This window comes from Mustela nivalis (assembly GCF_964662115.1).
Source record: "Mustela nivalis genome assembly, chromosome: 6".
NCBI lineage: Eukaryota > Metazoa > Chordata > Mammalia > Carnivora > Mustelidae > Mustela > Mustela nivalis.
This window is the reverse complement of record NC_139025.1, coordinates 58458085-58478912: the sequence shown is the minus strand read 5'-3', so window position 1 is coordinate 58478912 and position 20828 is coordinate 58458085. Positions and strand designations below refer to the sequence as shown.

Sequence of the window (20828 nt, the reverse complement as noted above, 5' to 3'; positions counted from 1 at the left end):
AACAGGTAGCCTGATGTGGAACTCCATTCCAGGACCCGAGGATCATGACCTGAGCCAAAGGCAGACACTTAATCAAATGAGCCACCCAGTGCCCTCTCCTGTTTTTCTTGACCCAGATTTCCAATCAATAAACAAATAGGCCAATCAATAAACAAATTAAAATTTAGCTGGGTTCTTAACTTAAAACAAAATTGGGGCATCTGGCTGACTCAGTTGGTAGAGCATGCGAGTCTTGATCTTGGGGTTGTGAATTTGAGGCCCATGTTGGGTGTAGAAATTGCTTAAAAAAAGAAATATTTAAAAAATTAAATTAATTAGTTCAGAATTTAATTGTAATGTCTTTAATATTGAATGCAAAAAGGAAAAAGGAAGTTATTAAATATCTTAATATTATAAGTTATGCAAATAATTTTGCACCAAATTTTGAAGCTGAAGAGTTAATACTTTAAAAGTCTTTGACAACATAGTTTATAGACTTTTAAAAGTGTTAAAAAAACTAATCTTTTTTTTTTTTTTTTTTTTTAAGATTTCATTTATTTATTTGAGAGCGAGAGCACACAAGCAGTGGGGAGAGGCAGAAGGAGAGGTAGAAGCAGGCTCCCTGCTCTCCTGGGAGCCCCTACATAGGGCTCCATCCCAGGACCCTGGGATCATGACCCAAGCTAAAGGCAGATGCTTAACTGACTGAGCCACCCAGGAGCCCCAAGAAACTACAGTTTTTTGTGTGTGCATGTGAACAACTATACAGTGTTCTGACTGCCAGCCAAATGATCCTCAAATTCATTCATTCAGATTTTTTCTAAAGATGTAAAAATATTTAATCTGAGAGAGGGGGCTTCTTACTATTGTTTTTGGAAAACTAACAAACAAACAAACACAGTGTTTTGTTGTTGTAGTTAGGATCCTGAAAGTAGAAGTCCTTCACTTTAACTTGCTCAGGTGCGGAATATTTGCTTTGTTTCTGTCAGGCACTAGGGGGAGTACGGTGTCATACAACTGCTGTATTCCGTAAGCCTGGCACACTGTGGCATGGCCAAATATAGGGAAGAGGTACAGCAAACAAGGCGTTAGAAAAATACCCTCTCAAAGTTGAAATAGGACAACTGTGCTTTCCCAAATCTACAAAGATCAAGTGTTTAATGCCGAGAGTCCCAATATAGGGCTTTGATCTCTTTTAAGCAGCAATAACATTAGATAATATCTAGCTAGCTTAATAGTACCTCAGTTTCCTCGCATGCAAAATAGGGGATGATAACACTACCTACCTTATACAGTCGATGTAAGAGTTAAATCGCATAATTGTTTAATACCTGGAACATTCTTACCACATTTGAACTATTAATTTTTTTAAAAAATCGATTTATTTATTTGATGGTGAAAGGGAGAGAGGGCACAAGCAGGGGGACTAGCAGGGGGAGAAGCAAGCAGGGAGACGGAGAAGCAGGCTCCCCACTGTTCAGGGAGCCCGAAGTGGGACTCAATCCCAAGACCCTGGGATCACGATCTGAGCCTAAGGCAGCGGCTTTAACCCACTGAGTCACCCAGGCACCCCTGAAAGTGGGATTTTTAAAAAACAACTTTCATCATATTTCAAAGTCATGCTTTTAGTGTAAATCATTACTGCTTCTACATCTAACGATATACTTTCTCCACTGATAATGGTATCCGTATGCAGGAAATACTCAGTTGTATTTATTGACTGACCTACCTAAGACTTTAACATAAAGAGATGAGCTCCCTTTTTACGGAGGCCTGTTTAAGAACCGTTCTGTGGAAAGCAAGTTGCCTTTAAGTGAGACAGCTTTACATGGGTCACCTTTATAAGCCCTGAGTCCAACTAAAAATCTCTGTTAATTATTAAACCCTTATGTATTATCTGGATACCTGACACTGCAGATTGTGGATAGAGAGCGTTTGTCCCTCAAGTTAAGCCTAAATGCCAGTTGAAAAATGTATTTATAAAGGGATTTAGAAAAACCTTTTTCTTTTAAATTTAGACAGAGTGGGGTATCTCTTGTTTTGGCTGGTATAGTTACCGGCTAAACAATTGGCTTAAACCTTGTTTGGGATTCCTGCTTGTTTTAGCATGGCGGAGCTTAGAGTTCACAGAATTCTCCTTTTGGTAATTTCTCTGACAAAGTGTCTTGAGGGCACAAAACTGCTGGCAGATTTAAAAAAATGTGGTGACTTGGAATGTGAAAGTAAGTTTGCTTTTCTTTTTTTCCTTCTTTTCCTCTTAAACTACGGTTCTGAAGTGACATAATATGTTATTGTGGATATGTATGAAGGAAGTAAGCATTAATATCATTGAGCAATATTTGCAATTATAAAATATACTTCCCTATATAAAATGTTTGAAGCAAAGCATTTCATGATAATTTTTAATGTAAGTGTATCAAGGGGCAAAGATCAGTCTGATATATAAGTATAAGAGAAATTATAAAGATATTAATCCGGGCCTCAAAAACAAATCAGCGCTTTTACTATTTTTGAAGATAGCTAAATTGATTTGTATTGATTTGTATTAAAAAGATTTCAAGCCATTTGATAGTTCTTTATTTATGAAGCTTTATATTTTTTAGTTTCTATTTCACATCAGAACTTTCTGATTCTCTTGAGTTTTCTAAAAATATATTTTGTATCACCATGATTTATTACCTAAGTTTTATCAAACATTAATCATTTCTGTGTTCATTTATCATGTAAAAATAATGAAATCAGTGTTAGGAGTACATAATTTTATTTACATCCTTGAATATTAGCTTTCTCCTATTTTCTACAAAGAAAAACTAATTTTCATTTTATTGCTTACGAAGTTATTTTCTGTTATTAGCATTAGGGTACAAGATGAATAGTATCACAATATATTACAATTGTTGTAAATATGTTCTATCTCTTCAGTATGTGAGAATTATTTCTGATTTGCAACATATAAATTAAAAATGCAAAACATTATTAGTAGAAAAGTAATAATATATAAGTAAATGTTTTATGAGTAAACATTATCCTAAATCATTTGGATATATAATTTGATATGTAGAGATTTACTAGATGATATTTTATAATAGTAATAAGCTTTCTTTCCCTCTTTAAAACCTCATTTTCCAGACATGAAACATGGAAAGGGAACATTCAAATTTATAGTAATTTATATTATTATTTTAACTTTAATCATATGACTTAATCAAAATGTTTTACATATGTTAGTATAATTATAATAGGTAATATGGTATGTATATTACTTTATGTATTGAAGGGCTAAATCTAGTATATGTAGTTATGATTATAGTTATTGAAGGTCTATTATGTTCTGAGTCTGGAGGGGTCAGAGTGTGTATCTAAGAGAAATAAAATGAAATGTCAGATAAGTTTCTTGACCTCCAGGAATTAGATCAACATGAAAAAGTAAATAGCAATACAACTTAAGGTAATATTGAATAGGTAATATTGAAGTTCAGAAAAGGGGTGAACAGGCTGGACCAGTTTGGAATGTCTCCTAGAAGTAGAATATGAGTTGATCACAAAGAGAGACTGAAGGGTTTTTAGGCTTCAGAAAGAACAGAAAGGAAAATCTCAGAATATGGAAGGCATATTGAAGTGAAAATAACAATCTCAGTGCAAATCTGGCTCCACCATTTATAAGGTGTGTGACCAACTCTCTAAGACTTATTTAAAGGCTCATTTGTTGGACTGATAGAAGATTATTGACCTTATAGGTCTGTTTTAATAAAATAAAGATAGGAAAGAGTTACATAATGCCTGGAATATACAGAAGTCCCCTTTATCCATGGGTCACTTTCCATGGTTCTAGTTAACTGGGGTCAACCATGGTCCAAAGGCAGATGATCCTTCTGATGTGCAGCCAGAAGATTAGTAGTAGCCCAACTCTATGTCATAGTGCTTACCCCATGTACCTCACTTCCTCTCATTAGGGAGGCATTTTATCATCCCACATCATTTTAAGAAGAATAAGTACAGTATACATTTTGAGAAAGATTGGTCGCATAACTTTTTTTTTTTTAAGATTTTTATTTATTTATTTGACAGAGAGAAATTACAAGTACACTGAGAGGCAGGCAGAGAGAGAGAGAAGGAAGCAGGCTCCCTGCTGAGCAGAGAGCCCGATGCGGGACTCGATCCCAGGATCCTGAGATCATGACCTGAGCCGAAGGCAGCAGCTTAACCCACTGAGCCACCCAGGCGCCCCTGTCGCATAACTTTTATTACAGTATATTGTTACAATTCAATTTTACTATTATTGTTGTTAAACTCTTACTGTGCCTAATTTAGAAATTAAACTTTATTATATGTATGTATACATAGGAAAAAACATAGTATATACAGGGTTCATTCAGTACTATCTGTGGTTTCAGACAACCACTAGGTGCCTTGGATCATATCTCCCACAGATAAGGGGGACTACTGTAGTAGGTGCTAGGAAGAAAACAAATTATCTTTACCTTTCCTTTCTAATAAGAATGATAATGACATATTCCAGGGACAATGGATAGATGAACTTGACTGTAAAGGAATAAGAGGAAGTCATTTTAAATAAGGAAGAGGATCAGATTATGGATAGCCTTAGATACCAAGCCAAAGAGCTTAGAATTGATTCTGTGTGCAGTGGGAAGTCTTTGTAGGTTTTTGAGGTAATAAATGGTATGAAGAAATTAGAATTTGGAAATACATAGGATAGACTGGAGGAGGGCAATATGGGAGGGGGAGAAATATCACTTTAAATTAAATTGTGTGTTTTTCTCACATGTTTACATAGCTTTAATAAGCAGAGTCTTAGCCATGAGAGATTACAGAGGACCTGACTGCCGATACCTGAACTTCACTAAGGGAGAAGAGATATCTGTTTATGTTAAACTTGCAGGAGAAAGGGAAGATTTGTGGGCAGGAAGTGTAAGTATCTAGTTTTAAAAACTGAATGTAGAATCAATGACTAGCTTGTACAGAATACCTGCTTTTCACTTCTACAGGAGCTTTAATACATTTTAAAGTACTTTACATATATAGTATATATAGTAAATATAGTAATATATATTTAATATATATTTATATATATAATATATATTTAAAACCCTTAACATATATATTTTTTTAAATCTATTTATTTGAGAGAGAGAGAGCGAGTGCATGTGCATGATTCGGGGGAGGGAAAGAACCTCAAGAAGACTCCCCTCCTGGGTGCAGAGCCCTACATGGGGCTTGATTCAGGACCCTGAGATCATGACCTGAGCCCAAATCAAGAGTCAGATGCTTAACCAACTGAGCCACCCATGCACCCCACTCTTAACATATTTAAACAAACAAAAATGGTCATGTTCAGTCTTGGTTCCAAAATTTATACAAAAGTAGTATTTTGGGAAGGCATTCTGGTTGGGATAGAGAACTAAGAGTGCTTTGAAATTATTTTTACATAGCATGCAGAGTTTTTGAAGTTAAGTTTTATATTTACTTGGTGAATAAAATTTAGAGGTGCTGGTGGAGATTATGGGATATCTAGGCAGCACCAGTGATCCCATGGTGCTGCCAATGGCTAAGTTTAAGAGCGACTGGGAAGTTTTAGTTAATCAGATTAAAAGACATGTCTTTCTGAGCACATAAAGGACTTCTTCTTTTTAAAGATTTCTTTATTTGAGAGAGAGAGCATGGGCAGGGTAGGGGTGGTGGTACAGAGGAGAGGGAGAAACAGAATCTCTGTGGAGCAAGGAGCCCAACATGGGGCTTGATCCGAGGTCCCTGAGATCATGACCTGAGCCAAAGGCAGATGGACTGAGCCACCCCGGCACCCCAGGGATAGAGTTCTTATTGAAGAGATCCTCAGAGAGATGAGTAGCCTAGAGAATCAAGGTATGTGTGTGAGTTTTTCATGAAAAACAACAAGTGGGAGAGCCTTTTATTTGGCCCAAAGTCCTATTACACGGAAATTCCTAGAAGCCTAAGTAAACTCTCTAAATATGTAACAGGAAAATTAATGATTAGTGTTTTCAGTTGGAAACATGTGTATCTCTGATGGTATCATTATACTTTATAATAAAAAGATGGTATAAGCAGTTTTACTCCCATGTTGAACAAGTGTGACCAACCTGATGCATACATCATTTCCATATGGAGCATGCAACAGATTTTTCTGTTGTGTAGCCTCTGTGATCACTATTAGAAGGAGCAGGTTCTGTTCGACTCTATCTTGCTTTTTAGCATCAGGAGCTATATGACTCAACCCCTGACTGTCAATGGTTAGAATTATTTGACTTCTGCAGTTCCAAAGATTCCTTACTGCTTATGGTCTCTTACACATGCCAGTGTATGTCTGAACACATTAGAGGCAACCAATGCAGCTGTAAGATAAATGACACTATAGGTATCACAAGAGGGAAAAAAAGCATTCTTTCTTGGTTTCTGTGTGTGAAAATGATAGTTCCACACAAAAGCAGCATGTAATGTGTGGAGCCAGGGTGAAGTTTCAAGCATACTGAGCTCCATGCATTAGGTGTTTTAGTCCAGGCAGGAAGCTGTTCAAGAAACCACACTGCAGAGTTCACCCACAGCCTATCAGGTTCTAAATAGCTGCAGGAGCTACGGAGCTGGAAGAACCACCATCGAGGTGTAGTGGTGCTGGATCACGGGACCAAAACTTGGCCTTTAAACTTTGCCGCGGATAGGAAATGGACTGAGAGTGGAGTGGTGAAGCCTTCACTCTTGGGGGACATCTTCTATGTACTTGAACTGGATTAAGAAGATCCTTATTATCAAGGTAGCTGCAGAAAAGTTGAATGGAACCAAATCCTCCTAGGAGGATGTATAGATCTCTGCTGTCTTCATGAATCCATCTTAGTCCTTCAGTGTTTAAACCTCTTACTTCATTTTGACATCCTGAAAATGTTGAATATGTCACAGCTCCATCTGGCTTGGCTACTGCCACCATTCCTTTGCCTTTTGATATCCCCAGTTTACAGTGTAAATCTGGGGTCCACCTGTGTAAGGAAGGTCATTGACAAACATCAAAAGGAACAAAATCGGTGTGTGGGACAGTTTTCCTTCAGAAGTTTGAAAAAGTGGTCTTTTACAACTTGGCTCTATGTTCCCTCAATTTAGTACTATTCTTTTGAATAATAGGGGTGTCTGGCCAGCTTAGTTGGTAAAGTGTGCATCTCTTGAACTTGGAGGTTCTAAGTTTGAACTCCACATTGGGTACAGAGATTACTTAAAATTAAATAAAAGAATATGATTTCACTCACTTTCTTTTAGATGGTAAATGAAAGCCAATTAATGTTTGTGATTTGAGATAGATGAAAGCCAAGGATGTGGGGCAAAATTAGGCTCCATAGTTACTATAGCTTCGACCACTCCTCCTTACTAATCTTTATTCTTCATTTTGGTAGAAAGGAAAGGACTTTGGATATTTTCCCAGAGATGCAGTACAGATTGAAGAGGTGTTCATATCTGAGGAAGTTGAGATATCAACTAAAGTGAGTATTAATAACATTTCAGTTGTTAATTTAATTTATAATTTCTTGGCTAAACAGCTTTCTGTAGTGTAAGTGTCCATTGGCTAATTATCTTGTGTAGTGAATATATAAAATAGTTGGTCTGAGAACTTAATCTAGGAATAGTTTGAGTATGTGAATAAAATGAGGTAAGACAAAGTTGATGACAGACATACTACTTTCTGAAAAATTTACAGACAGGTAGTAGAGTAAAGTAGTTGAGAGCAGGATAGAGTCTGGACTGAGTTCAAAGACTGACTGTAGCCTTGTATACTTTAATTTTCTAAACTGTAAAATGAGGATGATGATTATAATAGAGTGCTACTTCATAAATTTATTGGGGAAAGATGAACATATGTAAAACATATAGAATAGCACTTAGTAAGTGCTATAAAAGTATTAGAAATTTTTATTAGTGTTATACTACTGGGACAAAATTTATTTTCCATCACTCTCTCTAGATCTCATATCTGTATAATTTCTTTTTCTGTTGAGTTTTAAATGAGCTTGATATTGTGGGGTTTGATAATGTTGGGCTTGATAATGAGAAAATGTAAGTTTGATTAGCCTTTTTTTTTTTTAAGATTTTATTTTTATTTATTTATTTGTCGGAGAGAGAGAGGTAGAGCGAGTGCGAGCACAAGCAGACAGAGAGAGGCAGGCAGAGTCAGAGTGAGAAGCAGGCTCCCTGCAGAGCAAGGAGCCCGATGCGGGACTCGATCTCAGGATGCTGGGATCATGACCCGAGCCGAAGGCAGCTGCTTAACCAACTGAGCCACCCAGGCGTCCCTGATTAGCCTATTTAATTCAGATTCCAGGTTAAGGACATTTAAATAAGGTTAATGTGAGATGAGTCAGCCTAATCAAGCAAACTGTCTATTATCTGGCTCTTTCTCAGCATAAATTCTGGGATTAACAGTCAGTTCAATGTATAATTACTGGTCCTGTCAGTTTTATCTCCAAAATATATCTGAAATACATCGTCTTCTTGTCATTTTCACTCTCTCCATAGCCCCAATCCAAGGCCTCATCATCTCTTGATTATAATACTGTAATATTGATCTTCTTGACTCTACCTTTGTCCTCTTCCAATACATTTTCCAAATAGCAATGGATCTCATACGAACAAAACCCAAACAAAAAAATACCATAAAACAAAAACAAAAACAAAAACAAAAAAACCCAACAAAACTTCAGCTGTCATTCCTTTAGTTTAAAGCCTGTGAATGGCTTTCCAATGAACCTAGAATCAAGCCCCTAGCTCCTCACCCTGGCTCTACACGATCTGCTCCTGTCCTCCACCCCCTTCCCAATGACCTGACACTGCTCTTTCCTCACTTACTATGCTCCTGGCCACGTTCGCTTATTGACTGTTCTTGGAACATGCTAAACACTTTCCCACCCCAGAGACCCAATTCTGGTTCAAATGCTTTCCCCAGGTTCTTCACTTAGCTAGTTTCTTCTTATCCTGTTTATCACCACGTAACCATCAGTGCCTCAGAGAGGCCATCCATGATGATTCTTGCGGGATTACTACATCTTAATCACAGATTCCTGTTTATATCCTCCACAGCACTTATCACAATTCACTTTTTTCTTTTGTTTACTGTAGAATTTCAGCACCTGGCACAGTGTACAGCATATAGGAAGCATACAGAAGCCCTACATTCTTAGTCAAGTTCCCTGAGAAATAGACTCTGAGGAGGACTTTTGCACTCAAGAAGTTTACTGGGGATTACTCTTAGGAATAACACCTGTGAGGGACCAAAAGAAAGAGCAGGATTGGACAGAGAAGTTAAACTGTGATGCCGTTGCTACAAAGGTCTCAGTTGATTCCATAAGGAACTCTGAACCTGGGATGGCCTTTCAAGAGTTGCCTGGAATAGAGCAAGGTGTTGGGCCTTTTTACCCTTACATTACTGGCTCATCTGGGCTGGTGTAATTTGAGCTGGGTGAGGCTAGCGTTTACTACAGATAGTTACTAACTATTCTAGGCACTTCATTTATTTAATCCTCACACCACAACACCCATATAAGATAGATACATAAGATACCATATGTCATTATCCTCATTTTATAGATGAGGAGAATGAGACATAAAAATGTCATGTAATTCACCCAAGTTCACAGAGGTGAATGTCAGGGTCAGGATTTAAACCCAAATGGTTGGCTCCGGAATCTGTTCTCAAGCACATATTCTACTGCAGTGCCTACAACATTATAAAATTTCAATTTTGAAGTTCAGTTTTTAAAAATTCTGAACTCTGGGGCACCTGGGTGGCTCAGTGGGTTAAAGCCGCTAACTTCAGCTCAGGTCATGATTTCAGGGATCTGGGATTGAGCCCCACATTGGGCTCTCTGCTCAGCAGGGAGCCTGCTTCCTCCTCTCTCCCTCTCTGCCTGCCTCTCTGCCTACTTGTGATCTCTGTCTGTCAAATAAATAAGTAAAATCTTTAAAAATTCTGAACTTTATTCTCATTTCATAATGATCATATCCAAAGAGAACTACATATCACTGTTTTATACCTTCAGATTAAAAAATAATAACTTTGAAAAAAAAATAATAACTTTGGTCGGTAGAGTATGGAACTCTTGAACTCTTGTTCAAGCTCTGCATTGGGTGTGAAGCCTACTTAAAGTAAAATTTAAAAAAATATTAACTTCACCATTTTTTTTCTTGCTGATTCAGTTGTTCTATGAATGAAAAAGGATTCTCTACTGCAATTAGCTATATACCATATCTCAATTTAAAAAGTCTAAATGTTGTAGTGCAACTTTTAAGAAGGCCTTCAGGCTTTAGAGTCTCTGGGCTGTCTGAGCTGTGGCCATGTACTGTGAAATTCCACTCTCAAATCACCACACAGCTGCATGTGTCTGGTTAGTACACTCTTAAAAGAAGCAAGATTTTATGGACATGTAGGCCTTTACATCAAGAGTTTATTTTCAGAATATACTCAAAGCCTTGATTTTTCTTTTAGATTTATATAATTGACCCTGAGTCAGTTGTGATATAAATGATTGAGATTAGGAGATCTGATTTTAGTTTTTATTGTGCTGTTGGGCTAGTTGTATGGTCTTGGGAAAATCATAGTCATCTATCTTAAGTGACTAAGGAAAAAACAAGGATTTTTAGTATATGTATGTCAATCAGTTTTTCTCTTATAGGAATCTGATTTTCTTTGTCTTCTTGGAGTAAGTTACACATTTGAAAATGAAGACAGTGAATTAAACAGTGATGATGACAAAAATATATATCTATATGAAGAAGATAAAGACCAAAAGTCTAGTGTGTATGAAAGTGATTTTCAGACAGAATCTGGATTTTATTCAGCTTCTGAAAGTACTTTGTTTGAAGATCAGTTTCCATCTTCAGAAGCTCCTGAAGATATCAGAAGTACTAGTGAATCAAAAGACTGGGAAGAATTGGACGCTGGAAGTATGAAAGAGGATTCTCTTCCAGAAGTGGATCACATCCCACTATCCTCAGCTGAAGTAAAAGGATGGTTTGGATTTGGAAGGGAACTAGCTGAAGGAAAGACTTTTGAATCAGTTAGTGAACCTCTACAAGAAAGTTCATTTCAAAGTAGAAAAATAGCAGGAGAAGATGAGAATGACCTAGAGGAATTAAATAATGATGAACCCCAAACAGAACAAAAGCAAGAACCTGAATTGGAATTTGATTTAGTGCCAAAGAAACAGTCTGAACTAGGTTCGGAGTCAGAGAACATTAACAGTCCTGAAGCCACTAGTTGGTTTGGGGGTGGTTTTCAAAGTTATTTAGGTTTTGGAGGTGAGGATACAGGGCTTGAATTATTGTCAAAAGGAAGCAATCCACCACTACAAGATGTTCCTAATTCCATATCATCTGAAGAAGAACCCACAGTTCCATGCACAGAAATATTAACAGAAAAAGAAGACGCAATTGCCAATGATACCTCAATTCTCAAGCCAAGTTGGTTTGATTTTGGTTTTGGTATGTTAGGCTTTGTATATACCAATGAAGATAAAATTATATCAGAAGATGGAAAAAGTGAAGAAGGATATGGAGGAGATAAACATGAACAACTGCCAACAAGCAAATTTGACCCTGATAAGGAACAAGAAATAGAAACAAGAGAAATTATGGAAACTGAAGATCAAGTAAGCCAGGAAAGAGCCCCAGAGAAAACAGATGATTCTGATACCTTACCATATTTTAAAAAGTTCTTATATAATTTGGACAGTCCTTGGAACTTCCAGGACATTCCAAAGGAAACAGAATTGCCATTTTCTGAACAGATACAGGATGAAGATAATGTAATTGAAAATGATGAAACAGAACAATTTTCAGCTGAAAATTATCACACAGATAATATGAAAGCTATGATGCTAAAAAGCATATCCAGTCAGTCAGGTTGGTATAAAATATCTATAACTGTATGTGTGTATATACTTATTTATTTATAAAAGATTTTATTTATTTGACAGAGAGCGAGCACACACCTAAGCAGGAAAGCAGCAGAGGGAAAGGGAGAATACAGGTGCTCTGTTGAGCGGGGAGCCTGATATGAGGCTTGATCTCAGGACCCTGGGATCATTACCTGAGCTGAAGGCAGAGGCTTAACTGACTGAGCTACCCAGGTGCCCCTAATATAATTAATTTTTTTAAACATAATTTATTTTTGTAAGTACAAATTAGATGAAAAAGTCCAGAAATCCATGTTTCTCAAAATACTCAATAATCAACAATAACCTTATTAACTACCGTTTATTAACTTCTGGTTTACTCTGGGACTAAGATCTTAATATTATAAAATAAAATACCAAGGAAGAGGAATGATTGGAGATATACAGATATTCCAAGAAGATCTTAAGATAGTTTGCAATAAGTGTTTATTTTTATTGAAGTAATATATGTAAACAGGTTTTAAAATATAATTAGTACTAAGGCTTTTTTTTGTCTTTTTAAACAAAACCAATTTTTCCCTGTGTCCATCTCTACTCTCACCTCTGTTCCAGAGACAGTAATTTCTCTTTCTTTCTTTCTTTCTTTCTTAGCCAGTTTCTTTTAGTATTTATCTCTATTTTCTGAATAAAACCTTTATATTGTTCTGCTTTGATTTATACTTGATGATGTCCTTTGACTTTCTATTTTGGTAAATGAAGATTTCTTTTTGCTCATTTACATTAACTTATTAGCTCATTAATAACATCCCAGTGTAACTATATTTGAATGGTTTTCTGTCAATTCTGGTAGCTTAACAGTAGGCAATGGAAGAGGGCAGAGTATCAGAGGATACTTCTAGATCTAGATGTCTAGATATCTAGCAATTCCTATGATTAAAAACCTGTGGATTCTATTTTAAGTAAAGAATTATATAACATGACTTTCTCACATTTCCATTCTGATGTCTCTGTGATAGATAGATTAGAAACTCTGTAAATGCTGGCCAATAATCCAGGAACGATTGAACCCTAGAATGACAGATAACCTTTCACAAGAAGAGATCAACACTGTTGAAAACTCAGAAGAAAACACATTTATTTCCATCAGAAATGGTTGATTTTCTTGAATTTCCAGAACTATATGTCATTTCTTAATATTCTCCAAAATGTGAGCTCTTTACTTAATATCCTTAATCAGAATGTAGACTTAGAGTCTTACCCTTTTCTAAATGAGAAAGATGTAGGTGTGATGCTTTTTTTTTTTTAAAGATTTTATTTATTTATTTGACAGAGAGAAATCACAAGTAGGCAGAGAGGCAGGCAGAAAGAGGGAGAAGCAGACTCACTGCTGAGCAGAGAGCCTGATGTGGGGCTCGATCCTAGGACCCTGAGATCATGACCTGAGCTGAAGGCAGAGGCTTGACCCACTGAGTCACCCAGGCACCCCTGTGATGCATTTTAATGGCTAAAAATATTAAAGACATGATGCCAAAGGCTAAAGAGGAAGTTATTTTGTTTTACAGTTTTTAGTTCCTAAAAGAATATTTATGAAAAAGCAAATAAGAGAAATTAGGAAGAATAAGTGAGACTAAAATAAAGCAAAACAACATCAGGTCCAGAAATAAAAAAGGTTCAAAATACAGATATACGGAAATATTTTAGAATATATGTATAGAAACTCAAGGACAGCCTGAATATGACTTTAGTAGAATTTATTTATTATTTCATTAGTGATGCTAAGAGAATTTCTAAATATGAAAACTTCGAGAATAATCAAATGAGAATAGGGCAATTTTGCAATTATAATTAGTTTTGAGGGACTTTTGTGAAAATATTCAGAAATTTCTTTAAGTTTCTAAAAAAGATATGTCATTCTATATAAACAAATTATATTATTCCAAAATATTATGGTATTAATTAAATAGAAAATAACCTGGGGTCATGTAAAATTTGTTTTTAAAAAGGAATACTAAAAAAAATTCAGATAAAGCTACAGGTCCAATTTTTTGGTTCTTGGAAAAGAGCTACAACAGCCAAAATTTTTGGATAATTTCAACAACTCTTTTAGGAAATAGCAAATGAAAATTTGCCTTATTCAGAAAGAGTTCATGAAAAATGAATGACTGATCTTAAATCAATATTTATGAAAGTTTGAGACCTGGGAAAACCAGATTTACAGAAAAACTAATATACTGACATAGGTATTTACAAAACAGATAAATTAGGGAACAGTTATTTATATTAAAATATTAATAACTTTTATAAAAGGACTCCAATTGAACTTATTTATTTTTTAATTTTTTTAAAAGATTTTATTTATTTATTTGACAGAGAGGGGCACAGCGAGAGAGGGAACACAAGCAGGGGGATGGGAGCCTGGAAAGCAGTCTCCCCGCTGTGCAGGGAGCCTGATGTGGGGAGCCTGATGTGGGGCTCCATGCCAGGGCCCTGGGATCATGACCTGAGCTAAAGGTAGACACTTAACGAACTGAGCCACCCAGGCCCCCAACTGCTCAGTTTTTACTTTAATGTTTACTGGTGGCATTATTAAATTACTGATATGAGTTTGCTTACTTGGGACTTTCATCTTTTGAACAATGCCAAATAAATCACTGCATCAAAGTGTTATGTTAAATTTGTAATTGAAAGTGCAAAATTAGACACTGAATAATTCTCTTACTAATCTTTAATACTGCTTTTCAAAACTGCATTGATACTTTCCTCCTCTTATCTTAAAAAGTAACTGAGAAGTAAATCCCACAGTTTACCTGAATACTATATTTCAGGCTAGGACTTGTTAAAACTTTTTTTCCCCTTTACCTCTGATTAGTTAATTCAATCAAATGATCAGTTTAAACTATGTTTGAAAATTGAATTGTTTTAAAATAAATGACTATTAGATATGCTTATGATCCAACAATACAAATGTGGGAAATTTTGACATGGTACAAATTAAAGCTTTTTTCAATTAATTTTGGGGAAGGATAATTCTTTTAATTTTTAATTTATTATTTTTTAGGATTTTATTTATTTGAGAGAGAGAGAGAGAGCACAAGCAGGGGAGAGGTACAGAGAGAGCATGAGGAGCAAACTCCCCACTGAGCAGGAATCCCAGCTCAGGGCTGGATCCTAGGATCCCCAGATCATGACCTGAGCCCAAGTCAGATGGCTAACCAACTGAGCCACCCAGGCGCCCCAGATAATCTTTTTAAAATGAGGGTTCTCAAAAAGATGTGCACGTGCATCTTCATTCCTAATTTGAACCTAGGTATGTTGTCATTAAAGGTATAAATCATTTAAATACTTAATATGTAGCATAAAATCAGAAAAATCAGGAATATTTTATTTGAATAAAATATCAATACTTATTTAAATAAATATCAGCCTTGTTACACTGAAATTCAAAATAAAACATATTTTCCCTAATGATCATATTATCAATTGGATAATATAAAATTTTTCTCTGCCACTATAGATTTATGAATTCTGTAAAAAAAAAGCTGTGATAAGATTTATAATTTCTTGAGTTCCTTCTCAGAAATTTATGGCAGTTATTGAAGCAGAATGTCAATTTCATGAGATCACCAAATTAAGGAAATGTATAATTTTGCCTTTGCTATACTCATTCATAGCGTAGGAATGAAATCCAAAATACAATTTACTATTGATTTTAATTTGATTCCTCAGCACAACTTTATGCTGTTATTGGGTCTGAAGGAGAAAACAAGCATATATCTCTGTATACTCATGGAAGCATGTATTTTACTAACAGTTGAATGAGAATATCTTGAAGTTTTTTACTTTTATATTCGGCTTAAAATATCTGTATTTTCCCTCTACTGAGCCAACATAAACATATAAAACATTATTTTAATGTGTTAATCTTTGCTTAATTGCTAAAATAACTTAAATAATGATAATTTGCCCTGGAGGGGCATCTGGGTGGCTCAGTGGGTTAAAGCCTCAGCCTTCGGCTCAGGTCATGATTTCAGGGTCCTGGGATGGAGCCCCACATCAGGCTCTCTGCTCAGCAGGGAGCCTGCTTCCCCCTCTTTCTGCCTGCCTCTCTGCCTACTTGTGATCTCTCTTTCTTTCTCTATCAGATAAATAAATAAAAATTTTAAAAAAGGGTAGGCTGTAGATAGTATAAATAATATTGGTCATTTTGACTCCTGGTTTTTAACAGATAAAGTAAGAGTAATCTATCTTACCAATTTTCTTGAATGGCAGCGATATACATTTTTCAATGACATTTAAATATTACACTTCCTAAGATAATAAATGTATCTAAGAGGAAAGAAATTCTATATAGAGATATTTAGTATCTTACTCTTAGTAACAAGCCTATTAGCACAATAGAGTTGTTGACAGTTATGTTAGTTTTTTTTAAAAAATAGTTTTTAGGACAAGAAAACGATGTAGAGAATACAATTGTATATAGTTTTAAAAATTCTTCCTTGGTAAAAGAATAAAGAAAAGGCATAGGCTGAATAATGACCATTCAAAGATGTTCATGTCTTAATTACCAGACCCTGTGACTATGTTACTGAACATGGCAAAAAGGACTTGAAGATATGATTAAATTAAGCATCCTGAGATGGATAGAGTATCCTAGTGGCCCCATATAATCACAAGGTCTGCTAAAGGTGGAAGGAAGGAGGGTCAGAGTAAGGGAGAGTGCTATCTTTGAAAATGAAAGAAGGGGCCAGGAGCTAAGGGATGCAGATTGCCTCCAGAAGGTAGAAAAGGCAAGAAAATAGATTCTCCTCTAGAGCCTACAGAAGAAACACAGCCTTGCCAACACCTTGATTTTGGGACTCCAGAACTGTAAGAGAATATATTTGTACTGTTTAAGTCACTGAATGTGTGGTTATTTATTACATTAGCAGTAGGAACTAATGCAGGCTGCAGTTTATAATTTAGTGAATTCTTTCCATTAAGAAGTGTCATGGGGCACCTGGGTGGCTCAGTGGGTTAACCCTCTGTCTTTGGCTTAGGTCACAATACCAGGGTCCTGGGATGGAGCCCCACATTGGGCTCTCTGCTCAGCGGGGAGCCTGCTCCCCGCTTTCTCTCTGCCTGCCTCTCTGCCCTGCCTACTTGTGATCTCTGTCTGTCAAATAAATAAATAAAATCTTAAAAAAAAAAAAAAAGTGTCACAATGACCACAAAAATTTAAAGAATGATCTGCTTAAAAAACAAAAGGAAAGCCCACAACAAAGCAAGTATTAAAGGAACTCCAGGGGTGCTTGGGTGGCTCAGTTGGTTGAGTGTCCAACTCTTGGTTTCAGCTCAGGTCATGATCTCATGAGTTGTGGGATTAAGTTCTGTATTGAGCCCCATGTGGAGCCGTGTGTGGGGGGGCTTCCCACTCAGTGGAGAGTCTCCTTGAAGATTCTTTCCCTCTGCCCCTCCCCAAATGCATGCTCATGCTCTTTTTTTCTGCCTTAAAATAAATAAATCTTAAAAGAAAAACCCAAACATTTCTAATTTTATTTGCAGATATGGCTTCTGAATTAGAATCACCCAGGAGAATTCATAAGGAAGTACTTTTCAAAACTCCATCTTCTAAAAATAATGATGAAAAATCAAAAACATTACTAGGTACTGAAGGATATACTCAGGCAGAAATAGACAGATCTGTGGAAAATAACCTGCCAAACAGTCAAATGGTTTCAACTGATTACTTTTTGTCTTCTCAAGAAGGTAAGAAAAAAGTTATTTGTTCTCTAATGCAGCAATTAAGGCAGAAATTAGATTTAAAAGTTACCTCACATCAGGTGTTGACTTATTTTTATTTATAAATTGACAGAAGATGCTTCTGAGTGTTGGATTCTGAAATATTTATTTCAAATTGACATTTGTGATTTTATGAGTTCTGCATTTTCACCAATTATAATTCTTACAGAAAGGGTAAGTTGACCTTGTAAATCTTTTGCATTAATTTTTATCTATTTTTCTAAATATAGCAGTAGTTGAAAATGATGTTTGAGAGAATCTTCCCTATGCAACTGTTACATAATGTTTCTCTTTCCATGAGATCTTACCTGTAAGATTTCTCTTACTGGAATGTTTTGTTGCATGGATATTGTTAAGGATTTTTTTTTAAAACTTTTCCTTAAGTTTGTTGATCTTCAGCAAACAGGTAAAGACCAAATGCAGGCCTGGTCAGGAAGTTATTGCATTAGTTTAGGAAATAAATGGTGAAGGTCTAAATCAAGGTATATAAACTCAAATGAAATGAATTAATTAAAGATGAGAATTCTAACCAACAGAGTGTGTATGCTTTCTCCAAATGATGTAGCTACTATTTATCTTTAGCTTGGTTTGGCCAAATATTTTGATATTTCTTTTCTTTCTTTCTTTCTTTCTTTCTTTCTTTCTTTCTTTCTTTTTTTAAGATTTTATTTATTTATTTGAGAGACAGAGATCACAAGTAGGCTGAGAAGCAGGCAGAGAGAGAGGAGGAAGCAGGCTCCCTGCTGAGCAGAGAGCCGGATCCTGGGATCATGACCTGAGCTGAAGGCAGAGGCTTTAACCCACTGAGCCACCCAGGTGCCCTCAGATCTTTTGATATTTCAAGATAAGCTGGAAATCTGGATATTTTGTGTGAAATCTCTTGATTTTGAATGCTGGCAAATATTCAGATTAAAAGGAAATACCATACAGATCAGAAAAAATGTTCTGTGGATCAAGTTTGGCCCACCAGACACATTTTTTAACCTTTGGTCTAATAGCTGATGGTGGTTGTTAAAATGATTGGAAGGAAAAACTAGATAGATCTTTTGTAGATAGATTTCATTGGATTTTATGATTGACTGAATGTCGATGGAGAGGAAAATAAAAAAAGTATAGATAACTTATCAGGTTTCTAGTCTGGGTGACCAGGTAGATGGTGGTGACTATGATAAGAGTCTGTGAAAACTGTATCATTTTGCTTTCAGAGGCTTCCTCCTCACTTTATTTCTTTGCTAAGGTTCTAGAGAATTGATATTACCTGTAAAATAAGCCCAGAGAAGTGATTAATTTACCCCATATGAGTTGGTCTTAAAACTGATTAAAAACTTTACTTAGAAATCTGCTCCATCATGAGAAAAGAATAACAATAATAATGATGATTATAAAATGTTGTAATAAAACTTTCATCTCCTCATGGAATTAATTCTATACTGATATGTCCTACTGACACATCCCTCCCCCCACAAATTATACTAGTGAAGATACTAAATTAAAAAATAATAATTTATTAACCAGTATGCCATACTCACTTCTCATATAAAGTACTTATTTAATAAAGGCTATGAATTGACACAAATTCTTCATTTCCCTGCATTTATTTCACCTGTATGGCCTTAAGTTCATGATGTTTGGACTAAATGTTCTGAAGAATTCTTGCCAGACCTAGAATTCTAACAATCTAGTGCATCTACTAAGCTCCCATAATATAGCTTTGAATAGCTGCAGTAAATGGAAAATTTGAGCAATTTTCCAGTTAAATTTACGTGAAAAGTTTTCCTTTTCTTCTGAGTAAATGTTTCAGGTAATTGTTTCTATTTGCTAGTAATTTCAGTTAGATTTTGTACACAACATACTTTCTTTGAATTGTTTAAGTAATAGGAATTAAAACTGCTTCTTATCTACTTTATAACTGAGGAAGTTATTTGAGTTCTAACATTTATCTGTTCTTAATTAGAATGCTTCATTTATATGTGGAATTAACAAAGGAAATTACCCAGCTCTTGTTCAGCAGGTAACTCCTGATTCAATATGTTCTGAGAACAACTCTTACATCACTAGTACAGAGAATGAAAGTGTGGCTCAGCATGTTTGGTTTTCTTCCAAAGGACTAGATTCTATAGCCCATGACATTGCCTGTTAAATGGGTGTAACTAGTAGCTACAGACTTTCAACAGGGCCCTTCCTAAGGGAAATTAGTTTCTGGGTTGTGGACAAGGTTTACTTGTTAGCATGTTTCCAGTGTTCTTGGATGCTTCCTAGTAGCTGTCATTAACACTGAAAACATTTGCTCTCCAGTTCCCTTAAAGTAGGTCTACATAAGACAGCAAAATCCCATGTCTATTTGAGAACAATCTTTGAATATCTTTTACATGGTAAAAATCATGTATTTTATATGAATAGACTATCAAACAAAACATTTAATTTTTATCAGTTATTAAGTTCAGTATATCTCTTTTCAATCGCAATTTTTATGAGGATAATAATGTGTATTATATGTTAGAAAAAAAAAACATATTTAATCAGGAGTGACGGCCATGAAATTGGCTTCTGTGTTGGTAGTCACAACTCCACCTACAGCTCCCCTTTACCACACAAGTGTCAAAACAGGATCACAGTCTGTGTGGAAACAGGAGTGTAGCAGATGTATGAGAACCTGAAATCTTTTTCAAGGATATGAGGTGCTTAGTAAAACTTTATTTACACGTTAAGATATTTTAACATGAACTTTTTAAAAAATGGAATTGAATGATCTAGAGGAAGAGGTAAGTTTCTATATGACTATTAAGTGTATAGAAGAGAAATTAGGTTTGAATCTGGCACTAAGTTGAAATTTTACTGCCTTTTGTTATGGGGGAATCTTTTAGATTTTTTAAAATTTCATTTATTATTTTGACCCTAATCTATGTTTTTATATTTGGAATGGAATGATTGAAAAGTTGGAAAAGGGCACAGACTGCCTTAGGGTGGGCAGAAGGATTAAAAAAAATGTTTTAGGTTATAAATAAGTCCTGAAAGTTGAAAATGATTCTAGAGTTTTTTGAAAATGTTCAGATATTGAAGAATTTTTTTATCGATACAGTACTCTAATTGATATACATTGTTCTGTGACTCTGAAATTTTAAATGTTATGCTTGTTTTGACTTTAATAAGCTATTCACATAATTTCAA

The 20828-nt window shown here is 35.5% G+C and overlaps 1 protein-coding gene across 4 annotated transcripts in view; it reads left to right on the top strand.

The window, feature by feature from the left end:
* The first annotated feature begins 1911 nt into the window (after positions 1 to 1911).
* MIA2 (MIA SH3 domain ER export factor 2) overlaps positions 1912 to 20828 on the top strand; it is a 79692-nt gene continuing 60775 nt past the window's right edge. For 2 of the 4 annotated variants that reach the window (XM_082737755.1, XM_082737754.1), the window contains exons 1-6: positions 1912 to 2201; positions 4775 to 4908; positions 7392 to 7478; positions 10662 to 11889; positions 17424 to 17627; positions 17734 to 17834. In XM_082737755.1, the coding sequence (XP_082593881.1) occupies positions 2087 to 2201; positions 4775 to 4908; positions 7392 to 7478; positions 10662 to 11889; positions 17424 to 17627; positions 17734 to 17834 (1869 nt within the window). In that variant the 5' untranslated portion in view covers positions 1912 to 2086. Of the gene's footprint in view, positions 2202 to 4774; positions 4909 to 7391; positions 7479 to 10661; positions 11890 to 17423; positions 17628 to 17733; positions 17835 to 20249; positions 20423 to 20828 lie in introns of those variants that run through there. The other 2 variants (XM_082737761.1, XM_082737758.1) reach the window with 1 other exon arrangement.